The sequence below is a fragment of the Phocoena sinus genome, chromosome 18, assembly GCF_008692025.1.
Source record: "Phocoena sinus isolate mPhoSin1 chromosome 18, mPhoSin1.pri, whole genome shotgun sequence".
Lineage (NCBI taxonomy): Eukaryota > Metazoa > Chordata > Mammalia > Artiodactyla > Phocoenidae > Phocoena > Phocoena sinus.
The window spans coordinates 2,870,881-2,884,585 of NC_045780.1; the positions used below are offsets into that span (position 1 = coordinate 2,870,881).

Genomic DNA, 13,705 nt, shown 5'->3' on the forward strand with positions numbered 1-13,705 from the left:
ATGAAATCGTCCTGATCTTCTGAGCGAAGGAACTGGCCACAGGAAGGCAGCACAGAGGCCGCTGCCGAAGCTGCAGGCTGGCATTTTCGGAGGCTGCTCATTTGCTTTCTGACAGCAGGCGAGGCTCTGGGCATCCTGCTTTCTCATTTGTAAGACAAGAATTAAAAAAAAAAAAAAAAAAAAAAAAAGCTGCAAAAGATTACTGTGACAATTTGGTGAGGTAATAGCTATTCAATCAACTTGTGCAAAGTACTGACTGACTGGAAGAAACGGAAGTCCCTGCGGGTAGCTCAGGTATCTTTCTAAACACTGCCAAAGGGTAACCATGCGTACAGGTGGGCCTGGTGGCTTCAGGTCAGGTCAGGGTACTGTCATGCGAGACGGAGAATGGCCCCGTCTTCCTTCTTCACAGTGTTCAGGCCCGGAGGACAGCTCACGCAGCCGCCCCTGCGCAGCGAACTTTCCCCAGAACTTCCTGACTGTGCCCCGCCTCACAAGGAAGGGCGCGGTTCGCTGTGTTCTCGGGGTGAACACAGCTGCACTGTGCTGACCACACATGGGAACAGGAACATCAAAATGCTAATAGATTTCCTATTATATTCAGAAAGCACAACATTTTTGGTAAGGTTTCTGAAATGCTGTCAAAAGCGCAAACGTGTTAGCAAACTTGGCATTACTTGAATTCTCTGAATGTTTCCCTGTGCGCTTAACTTGTACGCACGAAACCTCATAATCTGTCAGAAATCTTCGCTCACTTAACAACTCACCAGTCTGCATTAAATAGTGTCACGTTAAAAGTTTTGGCATAGGGCTTCCCTGGTAGCGCAGTGGTTAAGAGTCCACCTGCCAATACAGGGGCCACGGGTTCGAGCCCTGGTCCGGGAAGATCCCACATGCCGCGGAGCAACTAAGCCCGTGCGCCACAACTACTGAGGCTGCGCTCTAGAGCCCGCGAGCCACAACTACTGAGCCCACGTGCCACAACTACTGAGCCTGCGTGCCTAGAGCCCATTGCTCCGCAATGAGAAGCCCGCACACCACAGCGAAGAGTAGCCCCCGCTAGCCGCAACTAGTGAAAAGCCCGGGTGCAGCAACAAAGACCCAGTGCAGCTAAAAATTTAAAAACTAAATAAATAAATGAAAAAACACCATTCACTAAAAAAAGAAAAGTTTGGGCATCAAATTCTTACAGAGCCAAGGCACTGCAATAAAATACCTGGCTTATTTATGAGCATTTAGAAAATGTATTACGGTAGAAGCTGCACCAATATTCAAAATTAAGACATCCTCTGGTACCAATCCTTGTTTTCCTACCACCGAAATCCCCTGGGAACGTGCTGGATCTAAAGACACAAACTTGTTGAGACACGGTCCCCTCAAACAAGAAGAGGCTTCCGAGGCAGCAGGCCAAGACCAAAGCCGTCCAGCCCACGAGTCAGCGGCTTCGATTCGCAGCTTGATCCCAGCACCCCGAGCCCTCGACCTCGGCCCACGTCTACGGCGGGGAAACCACTGGATTTGGCGTGTCTCAAGCTGCCTGCTTCGCTGTTAGTCAATAATCCGATGGCACATCATCAATGCAATGAAAATGCTGCCAGGCCCTGAGAGGCGAAGTCTCAGCTCTAAACCCAGAGCAAATAGCGTCACTTCCTTCTTACCTGACTTTCAGTGGTTTAGTGTTTTCTTACGAACTAAGATGGCATGAAAGAACCTTTGGAAATGCTTGCATAGTATCACAGACTCACCTGACGGGCGGCACAGAGAAAGTCGTACAGGGCTCACCGTGAAACACTATAATGTGTAACAGAGTCTAACTTCTATTCTTTTCCTAAAAAAAAACGGCAGTCCTACCTTGTTTACAGTTGGCATATATTATTAAATTTGACTGACTAGAATTTTTGATGTGAGTATGGAGCTATTAGTTTTTAGGTTCTAACTTTAAAATTTTTATTTTATATGAAAGAGCAGAGAAGTCTCAGAAAGTTCCGTGACTGATCTAGGCCACCTGCACCGGGAGTGGGGCTGGGGTCAGACCTGTCTCTGCTCTCCGGTTCAATGGTCTTGTCTAGACATAACTGAGAAGCATTAAAGCCGAAAATAAGAAATGTTTCAAAACAACTTAAACTTGCCAAAAGGAATCTAGTTCTAGTTGCACTATAATTTTTACCTTCAATCCTTATTCATATCTCCTGGGAGGATGACAGGAGAAGATTTATTACAAGGCTGTACGTCTCCTTGGAAATACATCTTAAGCGATTTTAGCCTTGGGCTAACTCTCACAAATGAAGGCAACAAGCGAAATCTTATAATGACGCGACACACAACAGTTCTAAGATGAAAGCACTAGAACCGTGCTAAGAATAACACTTACTATGGAAATGGGCCTGTTTTTTTTTGTGAGACGTGCAAGAAGTATAAGCCATTTCCTACGATATTAAGGGATTTTTAACTAGGAAAAACTGGAAAAAGAGAACACCCACAATGTTATAATACTGATTTGAGTACTACTGTGTGATCCCTGAAAAATTACTTAACCTGTCTGAGCTTCAGTTCCTACAAAGTGTGGATAACTATGTACCTACGTCATACACTGCTGGACAGATTAAATAAGAAAAAAAATATGAAATAATAAATGTTAATTTCTGTTATTTATTGCTTGATAAGTATTTTGTGAGAAAGATAACTAGAACAAACATTTCAGTGTAGTGGCTAACGGACAAAATTATGCAAAAAATTTAGGTTCTCTTGCAAGTCAACTGACTATATCTCTGGTGATTAGTAATGCAGCTGGGGGTTACAAAATTACCAGAAAAAAAAGAATAAACTTGAAGACAAGAAGCATTATGAAGATTAAAAGGCTAACACCCGAGGAAGAAAGGAATAGCTCAACTCTATACTTTTATGCACCTAACAAAATATTCTCAAAACAGAGCAAAAAGCAATGAAATCACTTATAGGGCACTGAAATTACTCTGTATGACACCATAATGATGGATACATGTCATTCTACATTTGCCCAAACCCGCAGAACGTACGATCCCACAAGTGAACCCCATGTGCACTGTGGACATGTCAGTGGAGGTTCACCAGCTGTTACAGATGCAGCCTCCGGTGAGGGTGCTGATGGCAGGGGAGGCTGTGCATGAGTCGGGGCAGGGGCTTTACAGGAAATCTCTACACTTTCCCCTCGATTTTGCTGCCAACCTAAAACTGCTTTAAATAAATAAAGTCTTAATAATTTTTAAAAAGAGACAAAACTAAGGGGAAAAAATGATACATCCAGCATCCTAGTGGAAGCCTTACATCTCTCAATTTTTGCTGGGTCATAAAAATTAGTCATATATCAAAGATTTAAACAACACAATTAAAAGGCTAACTTAACAGAAGGGTTTGAAACCCCAAGCCCGACAATTAGAAAATATACAATGTACGCAAGCACAAACAGAACATTTCCAAAAACTGCACTAGGCCATAAAATAAATATCAACAAAATGCAAAATCAATACCAGTCGGACAAATTAATTAGATATCAACAACAAAAAGATACACAACTCCTCTACAAAGGTTTAGAAATTGTAAACTACACTTCAAAACAACTCACTAGTCAAAGAGGAAAGTACAATGGAAATTAGCAACCTTAGAAACATTTTGTATTAAAATCATGGCATGCAGCTAAAGCACTGCATCACACAGTTTAAAATTTATAGCATTAAAATGTAAATGCACATGTTAGATAAAACTAAAACTCAATTAGCTAAGTGTCCACCTTAAGAAACTGGGGGAAAAAATGAAGAAGGGAGAGAATAATCATAAAGACAGAAACTAATGAACTAAAACAAAACAGGGAGGATTAACAAAGTCTGCGTTCGTTCTTTGTAAATACTACTGATACTTATCTTCTGCCAAGGTTAATAGAGAAAAAAAAAAATGAGAGAAGAATATTAGGGATGAAAAGGACATAAGCATGGATGTGGCAGGACTTGAAGCATGAAAGAATGTTATAAATAACTTCATGCCAATAAACTTGAAAACTTGGGTTAAATGGCTAAATTTCTCGAAAATTACAAGTTAGCAAAGCTTACTTAAGAAGAAAAGAAGGCCAAAGACTCCTGTGACTATTAAGGAAATCAGTCATTTACAAAATCTTCCCACAGAGAAAATGACAGACCCTGAATGGTTTCATGGCTGAATTCTGACAAAGTTTCAAGAAACCGATTATTACAATTTCACAAAAGTGCTTGTAAGGAAAAGAAGGAGCTCTCAGCAACTCATTTTACGAAATGGGATATACTTAGCACCAACACCAGCAAGAGTGAGAGGACCAAGAAAATCACGAGCGCATCCCTCTCATAAACACAGATACAAGAAGTCCTCCACGCACAAAACATTAGCAAACTGAAGCCAGCACTGCGTTAAAAAGATAACATTAAGTTAGGACCAAAGTCACTCAACCCTGGCACGCAAAGCTTGCTTAACATGAATATCAACATTCACGACACTGCCAGATAAACAGAAAAGGACCACCCAATTACCTCAAAAGATGCAGAAAAAGTCTGATAAAATGCAATAACTGTTAACGATTAAAAAGAAAAGAAAAAACCTTAGTGAACTGGGAATAGGAAGGAATTGCCTTTTCCTGTTATCTCCACTAAACCTACGACCACACACAGCTTGCTTTATGGTAAAACATCAGAAACATTTCCTTTAAAAATCAGGATAAAGGTAAATGATGCTCATATTACAACTTCTATTCCACGTCCCTCCTGTACTGGAGGATCCCGTCCCTCCTGTACTGGAGGATCCCGTCACTCCTGTACTGGAGGATCCCGTCACTCGAGGGGGACAAAATAAAGACATAAAAGACCTATGAATGGGAAAGGAAAAATACAGCTTATTATTTGCAGCAAGAGTAACTGTTTGGTTAAAAAACTAAAAATTCCATAGACAAGTTATTAGAATGAATAAGGAAGTTTAGCAAAGTTGCTAAAAATAAGATCTATCCAATAAAGGAAAAATTGCACATTTAAACACCAGCAACAAACAGGTAGAAACGTAATTTTTTAAAATATACATTTATAAAGCTATCAAAAAGGTGGGGCATCCAGGACTAAATCTAATAAAAGTTAAGCAAGACTCTTTGCAAGGAGGTTTGAAAACACTTTAAAAGGCTTCTTAAAAGACCTAAGGAAGCGAGAGGTGTGTCACAATCGTCGCCTGGAAGACTCAATATTCAAATATCAGTTCTCCCTAAACTGACCTACAGATTTAATGGAACCCCAACCAAACGCTTACCACAGTTTTTTTTTTTCAAGAAAATGGGTAAGCTGACTCTAAAATGTGTAGGAAAAAAGACAAAGGCCCAAGAGTTGACAAGAAATTTCTGAAAAACAAATAAAAAAGATGTGCCGTATCGGATGTCAAGACTTAGTACAAAGCTGTAGTGATGCAGACAGCACGGCACTGGTATCAGGTCAGACAGAACAACGGAATGAGAGGGGCCCCAGAGCAGATGAGTGCACACAGGTGGGCACTGGGCGCCCGGCCCCTAGGTCACTGGACGAAGAGTGCGCAGCGCTCAGACAACTGGTCGTCCACCAGGAAGAAGGGAAACTGCATTTCCCCTTCGCACCACACACAAAGAGGAGTGCCAACCCGATTAAAGACCTAAAGGTAAGCGAAAGACACTAAAACCTTCAGGAAAAAACAGAATCTCTTTATGACTTCTAGGGAAACAAAGGTTTTTAAAGATAGGATATGTAAAGCATTAACTAGGACGAAAAGAAAAGACTGCTGGATTCAACAAAATTAAGATGAAGTTCAATCCATCAAAAGATACCATAAAGAAAGTGAAAAGACAAGCTGTAAACTGAGAGCAGACATACAGCTGACAAAGGATTATTATTCCAACATGTCAAGAAACCTGAGAAATCAATACAGAAAGGCCAACATCACACGGGAAAATGAGAAGAGAAACAGGCGTGCGAGAGAAAACAAAGATGAACAATGAGGAGATAAAAAGAAGTTCAACCCAGACGTACTCGGGGAGTCCTGCTGGCAGTGAAGGTCCTCACGGCATTCCATTTCACAACCACAAAACTGGCAAAGTTAAAACTTCTGACAGCATGAGGATGAGGTGCGAGGGGAACTCCGGCCGAAAAGGGTCATAAGTATGAACGGTCTGGACGGCAGCCTGGAGAGGGAAGTGGGTCGGAGGAAGACAAACTCCGCGTGATCTCATTTATGTGTGGAATCTTAAGGAAAAAAAAAAAAACTGAACAGACTGGTGGCTGCCAGAGGTGGCGGGTAAAATGTACCACCGTCCAGTTATAAGGTGGAGACGTCTGGGGATGTCACGTACAGCATGCCGACCACAGTTAATACTACTATACTGTGTGTCTGCAAGCTGCTAAAAGAGATCTTAAAAGTTCTCTTCACAAGCAAAAAATCGTAACTATTTGAGGTGATGGGTGTTAACTAAAATTATTGTGATCGTTTCACAATATGTACACATACCAAATTAAGTTATATACCTGAAACTAATACAATGTCAAACATATCTCAATTCAAAAAGAACAACGTGGCATTACCTCATGAACTTGAAGACGCACACACCTTACAAACCCAGCAGTTCCAATCACGCACGTGAATGTGAGGAGAAGAGTAAAAACAACGTTCACAGCAGATACAGACGAGCTAGTAAAAACCTGGAAGAACTCGTCTCAGTGACGGAAGACTGAGTACATACATCACAGAATACTATGCTGAAGTGAAAGTAAATACACTGCACCCACGTGCAACAATGACGAATCTCAGGCAGACCAGGATTATAAAAAGAATCACAGAAGGTTAGGAACCGTATAATACCATATTTTTTTAAAACTCAAATACAAAACTAAACACTACGTTGCTGAGGAATAAATAACTTATGTGTAAAAACTATTTTTAATCAAAAGACTAATAGGAATTCAAGACTGCCCTTACCTCCAGAGAGGAGCATTTGGTAACACTTTACTTTTTAAGTTGGGCGCTGGTTTCCTAGATGTGCATTCTACAATATGATTTTGCAACATTGAGCATTAAATAAAAACATACTACTTTCAGAGGCATCTCCTTTCCAATCATTTTTGAGAAGAATCTACTGAGCTGAAATCAGCTTTGTTTGATTCCCATCCACTGTTCCCAGTAATACTGTTTTCTGGAATGACACGGCAGATATATTTTCTTCCTCTTCATGGTATCCTTCAAATATTAGGACAGACTGCAGCTTCTTTTTCTGGTCTAAAACCATATTCTTACAACATTCCTAAGAGGAAGGGGTTCCCAACTTTACATGATGTGGCAGCCTCTTCTCAGGGTGCTTCCTGGATCACCGGTGTCACTGTCATCCCACAAGGAACAAGAGTCCCCGTAGCCTGCAACGCCCTGGGCTTGGCAGCCCTGCTGCAAGCGGTGCGCTGAGGGCAGAGGCGTGTTGGCGAGGAGGGGGGACAAGGCAGGAGGAGAGGGGGCTGGGAACTGAGGACCGAGGACAAAGGGGACGGATGAGGCAGACCCTGGGAGGGGAGACAGGGCGTATGTTTCTTCCTGGGATCCAGGAAGAAATATACATGCGGTCTTCATCCCTGGTTCCTGGCACAGGGCTTCTAAACCCCTAGAACCTCCTGAGGCGAGGAGTGAGAGAAGCATCTATGTCACTCGTCACGCCCCTTTCAACCGCACAGGAGTTTACGCTGCGTGATGACCAGACCGCAGCCGTGACGCAAGCCGCTCCCTCCTGAGCAGTACTGAATCTCGGGCCAGCACGATTCTAAGGGCTGGCCTCAAGAGAACGGGACCAGCACTGTTTCTCATAACAGTCTGCAGCCCCCTGCGCAGGAGTCTCGCGGGCAGACTGTGAACAAGACAGCACCTGAGGAGAGACCACGAGGAGTGCGCAAGGCTGCACGCAGCAGGGGCAGCGACAACCCTGGCCTCGACGATCCACTGAGATCGCTTCCCTTTTCCCTTGAAAAACCTTCCTGGTTGAGTGGAATCTTCAGAACTGGTTCTGGGACACGAGTGCACCTTCTCCCCAGGTCGCCGGCCGCTTGAATAAAGCAAACTTTCTGCTCCTACCAGCACCTGTCTCTTAACTATCGGCTTTCTGAGCGGCGAGCAGCCGAACCTGAGTCTGGTAACAACGGCAGCTGAAAGGTGGAAGCAACCCAGGTGTCCACCGACGGATGAAAGGCTGAACAGAGTGTGGTCCGTCCACACAAAGACAATCACTCAGCCTTAGAAAGAAATCCTGACACAGGCTACACCTGGATGAACCTTAAAAACATTACGCTAAATGAAACAAACCAGCCACAGAAGGATAAATACTGTATAACTGCACTTATATGAGGTCCCTAGAACAGTGCAATTCAAGGAAACAGCAGAGTGCTGGCTAACGGGCTGGGGGAGGGGAAATGAGGCGCTCGCGTCTAAGGGGGACAGGGCGCCAGGTGCGCGGCATGAACGGCGTTCTGGGGATGGCGGTGGTGACGGAAGCAGAGCAACGACAATGCACTTAACACCCCGGAACAGTCACTGAAACACGGTTAGGCTGGCACACTGGACGTACGTGTTTTACCACGACTGGAAAAGGAGCCAAGTATGAAAATGGTCAAGGGAGGACAAAGCCTGTGCTTCCAGAAGTGTGGGACCGCTGGAAGCAACTGGAAGGGTCAGGCTGAAGGCCAGAACCAACGAGCATGGAGAAGAAAGACAACACCCCCGTTCCCCAGATCCCACAGGTCCTGCGACGCAGCCTAAGGTCGACCGAGGTTTGGGAGGAACTCCCCGAGACCGCTGATTCACAAGTTCATCACGTCTAAAAACCTGGATGTTTCCACGGGAGCTGCTGCCAAGTCTGTATTTCTGCTACACTTGTGCTGCTGATTTTAAGATTGATTTACAACTAATTCTGCTTCAGCTTTGATGCTGTAGCTTGTCAGGACGGTTTGAACCTTGAAGGAGCACCTCTGGTATTTGTTTCCTGACAGCTGTATGGCACCTGCAGATCTGAGAGGCAAACTTCTAATTCTGTGACCACAAGGCATCCACTGGCTCTGGGATGCTCAGGTTCAGATAAAATACTTCTAGGTGTTAATAAGTCACCAATACATTCTCCCGAGGCGGACAGCTCTCTGGAATAGACCACGTGACGGGGAAACATTCCTTCCCTGAGGTGCAGCAGGATGAAATGAAGCAGAAAGATGCACCCTGCTGTTCCTCTTTAACGTTATTTCTTTACAGAGGGTTAGATTTGAGGGAATTAGCTCCTGCCCTTAGGCTAGAACTGCCCTTAAAGTGAAAGCATCCAGCCAGTGGGTGTTTAGTCAGCGACAAGAAGAGGCGAGTCAGTCCTCGGCGGGGCTCGAGGTGCCCCGTGCCTCTGGCGCCCCCTCCAGACTCCACGGGCCCCAGCCCTGGTCCCTGCTTTGGAGGCTGTGTCTGCAATCCCCTCGGCCCGCTGGCCGTGCCTTCCGAGTCCGGAATGGAGCTAATCCACAGCTGCCTGCTGCTCGCTGCCCATCTCATCTCGTCTGAAGTGCAGTTTTGGACTTCATATTCTTTTCTTGAAATGATCTTGTTCAAAAATGCTTCTTCTGACTGAAGAATTCAGTAGTAAAACAGGGATTGTCTTTTTTTGAGGACATTACACCACCCTCCAAGCAGTGGTTCTAGCCCTTCCTGGCTTTTCTCATTGCTCTGGAAACAGACAATATTTTTAAACTGACCTCAGTATCGTGGTGCATTTCAGCCCAGCACTTAGGTCCGATGCTGACAGGGTCTCGCCACCATTCGCAGGAGCCCCGCTCTGCGCGTCCTCGGGAACCGGAGCCCCCAGGCAGCTCCTCTCACGGGCTGCTTCTAACCTCCCCACCACTCGGCCCCACACGCCCGCGTGTCCACTTGACTCTGGGTTTCAGGCCGGCGCCGCGAGCGGCCGCGTGGGCAGCAACGCTATGCAGCGGACATCCAAGGCGAGAGCCGTCCTCCTTCCTCAGACGTGGCCCTCCTCCCGGACTCCATGCTCTCGGACCCTCCCCGCCATCTGACCAGCCGCAGGCCCTTCCCGCCAAGCCTCCGACGGCTGCTCCCCTCCCAGCCCCGCTGCCAGCACCTTGGCTCTGGCGCTCGTCACCGCTGACCGCAGCAAAGGACGGACGAGCCCTCGGGTCCAAAGGTGGACTCCAGGGAGGCTGCCGGCTGGAGGTTAATGAGAAGGGGGGCTGGGGCAGAGTCACAAGAGGGACTCGGCCCCGAGGGGAAGCCCGGGACACAGGAGAATCCCCCTCGTCACCAGGCAGGCGAGCGGAGGGGCCGGGACTCCCGCGGTGTGGGCAAGGCGGGTGCAGAGACAGATGGGGTGCAGGTTCTGAACACAAGGACATTCCCGCGTTCGTCCCTGTCCGTCCCCCTACCCCCCTTCGCTGACCCTGCCACACGCGCTGTCCTGCCTGTGTCGGGATCTCTGAGCCCTGCGGACTGTCCCTCGGCTGGAGTCGCCTTGCCCTCAGCCCTGCTCTGCGCCCCGAGACACCAGGCCACAAGTGCAGGGATGCTGTCACACTTACTCCCGGCTGCTTCTCAGGTGCTGAGAACGGAGCCCATTTCCCGACGGAAGGACTCACCTATGGCCTCAGTGTGTCCTCAGTAAACGTCCTGCAACGAGACGGATGAGGGCTGCTGCGAGCGCACTGGCAAGTTGCCACCCGACACACTCTTTCAAGACCTGGTTCCTCCAGGAGCTCCTGGTGAAGCCCGTCCTGAGGCCCCAGCAGAGGGCCGGCTCCCCGCAAGCCCGCGCCCCGTGCCTGAGCACGTCCGTGCCCCCGAGGACGGGCAGGGGGTGGTTACGGGAGCAGCAGCACGTCAGGCCATCCTCCCCCTTCCCAGACCCCGAAGCGTGGAGCCGGGAGGACTAGGCCACCGCCTGCTGGGCTACGTGCTTCTACGTCGTTGGCTAAGGTGACGATCCCCAGAGCAGCTCTGCACGTTGATGGGCACGTAGCTGACTGGATCACAGATATTTCAATTCTGTCCTCTTAACCACAGAAACAGATTATGATGGAGACTAACTCAGATTAGTTCTCCAGGAACTCATCCATTATTCTACAGTTGACAGTAGTGGTTAAGGTCAAGTCCAAACAACAGAAATCGCGGATTCACATTACGCATCCAGAGGTACAACCGGAAAGAGAGTCACAAATAAAGGTGGGCTTTGGCCCTTCTTTTTCTGATTCCATTCAGTCCTTCAATTTCTTTTAGTGCTTTTTTTGTGTTAGGCACAATTCTAAATGTGGAAGATTCAAAGATGAATATAACTGTACACAGGCACTCAGGGAGGTACAGTTTAAGGCGGAAAAACACTACCTAATGTAACAGTATATCACCAAAATTCTGAGAGAAGAATACATTTTCCATGGGACATGCAGACAGTAAACATACAACGTTGACAATTAGATTAGAGCTAACTTACTGTAAAGCATCACTCACTTAATCCTACTTTACAGAACTTAAAAACCTTTAACGTTACAAGGCACTATTTAAACCTAAACCTCAAAATTAAGGAATTTTCAGACTTGGCATCACGTAGATGCTACCTAAACACATCGGGGAAATATGGCCTCATAGTTTACCAAACAACACACACGTTCAGACCGAGAGAATATTCAGAAGCATAAAGGGTAGAGGAAAGAGCAAAGGCTTTTTTGAGGTTAGACAGGCTTTGAGGCTTGTTTCCCCCTCTGGAAACAGGACACAGCGCCTTCCTCAGGGGGCAGCTCTGAGGACCAAATGGGACGTTACTGGGCATATAATAAAGGGCAGCTACTTGTTGCCCACACATGACTGTAGCTACAGCTGAAGAAAGGGAATCAGGAAACGGCAGAAGGATTCTGGTTCAGAGAAGGTTCTGAAAAAGCGGTAAGAGTTCCCACTACCCTGCAGGTCACAAAAGCCACCCCCGCGCCCCAGAGGACGGTACAGAAAGTCAACGCTCCCTACCTGCCCCGTCTGATAATGTCGGGCAAACTGGTGAACCACTCGGTAATCATTTGCAAAGTACTCCATCAGAATAGAAGGGACCTCGGCAAAGTCAGTGGGGCACCTGGTCCCTAAAATGGGGGAGAAAGAAAAAAGTTGGCATGAATCACATCAACACGTTCATCCTACTACAAACACTCTTTTAAAATTTTTTTATTTGTACTTCTGATGAACTATGATAATCTTTAATTCATTAAGTCAATATTTTACTTCTATAAAATTATTGTACATATTTACAGAGAAGTTTGTAGTAACCTCTTATTTTCCCATCTATCAGAAGTAAAACAATATATTTGCACAGCTGGATAGAACACCTTGTAAAGCAACGGCTCACACCCTCTACAAACAAAACTGTCTTCAGCTATGCTGGGCTATATCTGAAACACAAATTACAACATTCTTACTTAATTAACACAGCAATTGAATTTAATTCATGAATTCTATCACCAAGTGCCCGTCCGTATCCTTCATTTGTTTTAAAAGTACTTTATCTATTGACTGCTTCTGGTAACAAGGTCAATCCTCAATATAGAAAAGCAACATTTCAAACTCAAAATTATTTAAAGAACAAATCCTGTAAGCAAGTCTTGGCGACACTTGATGATTCTGTCCAGCCCATCTACCGCAGTCTTTTCAAATACCTCCCTCCTCCCCCAAAATACTGTGTGTAAAGTTAGTTACTAAATACTGAAGACCACTTGCCCAGGTGGTCTAAGGCTGACTGACCCTGTCTGATCGCAAGCTTAAGACTCAGAGAGGATAAGCAGGAGGGAAGCCTGGGGCGTCACCCGACAGGGCAACCTGTCAGCAGGGGGACCACAGCTTTACGCAGGGGAGAGCAGAGGAGAAATACAAAGCACCCGGTCAAACCTTTACAACATGCCTTGAGGTTTTCTAACTGGGTTTGGATAAAAAGAGGCAACGGTTCATTCACTTATTCACTTGCTAAGTCTGTGTTCCTGGCTAAGGAGATACGCTTATTCATACACACGGCCACAGACTGAAATTCCACATAATAGAGGACAAAATGTAAAATGGTACAAACTGAAAAGACAGGCAACTGAGATATTCCTTGGTGAGAACTGTTGTCAAGGACGGAAAAAAACGTAACGAAGATCGGGTAGCATCACAGTTGGAAGGACAAGATGATGCCATCTGCGAGAAATGACCACAGATTTTCTAAATGGAAAGCTTCTTCCAATTTAAAATGAAACGTACACGTTTAAAGTCCCCTCTTCTTGGCTTACCAGTGACATGCTGATAACGAGTCCGTCCCAGCATTGAATGCATGGCGTGTCCCATTTCATGGAAAAGATTTTCCATCATCCCAGGAGTTAATAATGTTGGCAAAGTCTTTGAGGAATGGGGAAGGTTCAGCATCAGAACGACAACTGGGAGCTGATAGCCCCCGTCTTCCTTTAATCGGCCCCCACGGATGGTGAAATGGCAGTCCTTTAAGAAAACACGACAAGTGAAAGGTAATATAAAGTTGTATCAAAATGTGTGAGTACAAATTTTACCTTAATTCCATTCTTCTATTTATTTGGTTACAGACACTTTTATCCCAATACTTTGTATTTTGCTAACATATTAATTTTTTTAAAACACCAATAATACATTGAGCTTGTGT

General features: G+C 45.6%; 1 protein-coding gene across 2 annotated transcripts in view; it reads right to left on the reverse strand.

The window, feature by feature from the left end:
• MIPEP (mitochondrial intermediate peptidase) overlaps nt 1–13,705 on the reverse strand; it is a 133,205-nt gene that overhangs the window by 72,676 nt on the left and 46,824 nt on the right. For both annotated transcript variants that reach the window (XM_032611434.1, XM_032611433.1), the window contains 2 exons: nt 13,323–13,527; nt 12,037–12,146 (listed from right to left, as the gene is read on the reverse strand). In XM_032611434.1, coding sequence (XP_032467325.1) covers nt 12,037–12,146; nt 13,323–13,527 — 315 coding nt within the window. The remainder of the gene's footprint in view (nt 1–12,036; nt 12,147–13,322; nt 13,528–13,705) is intronic.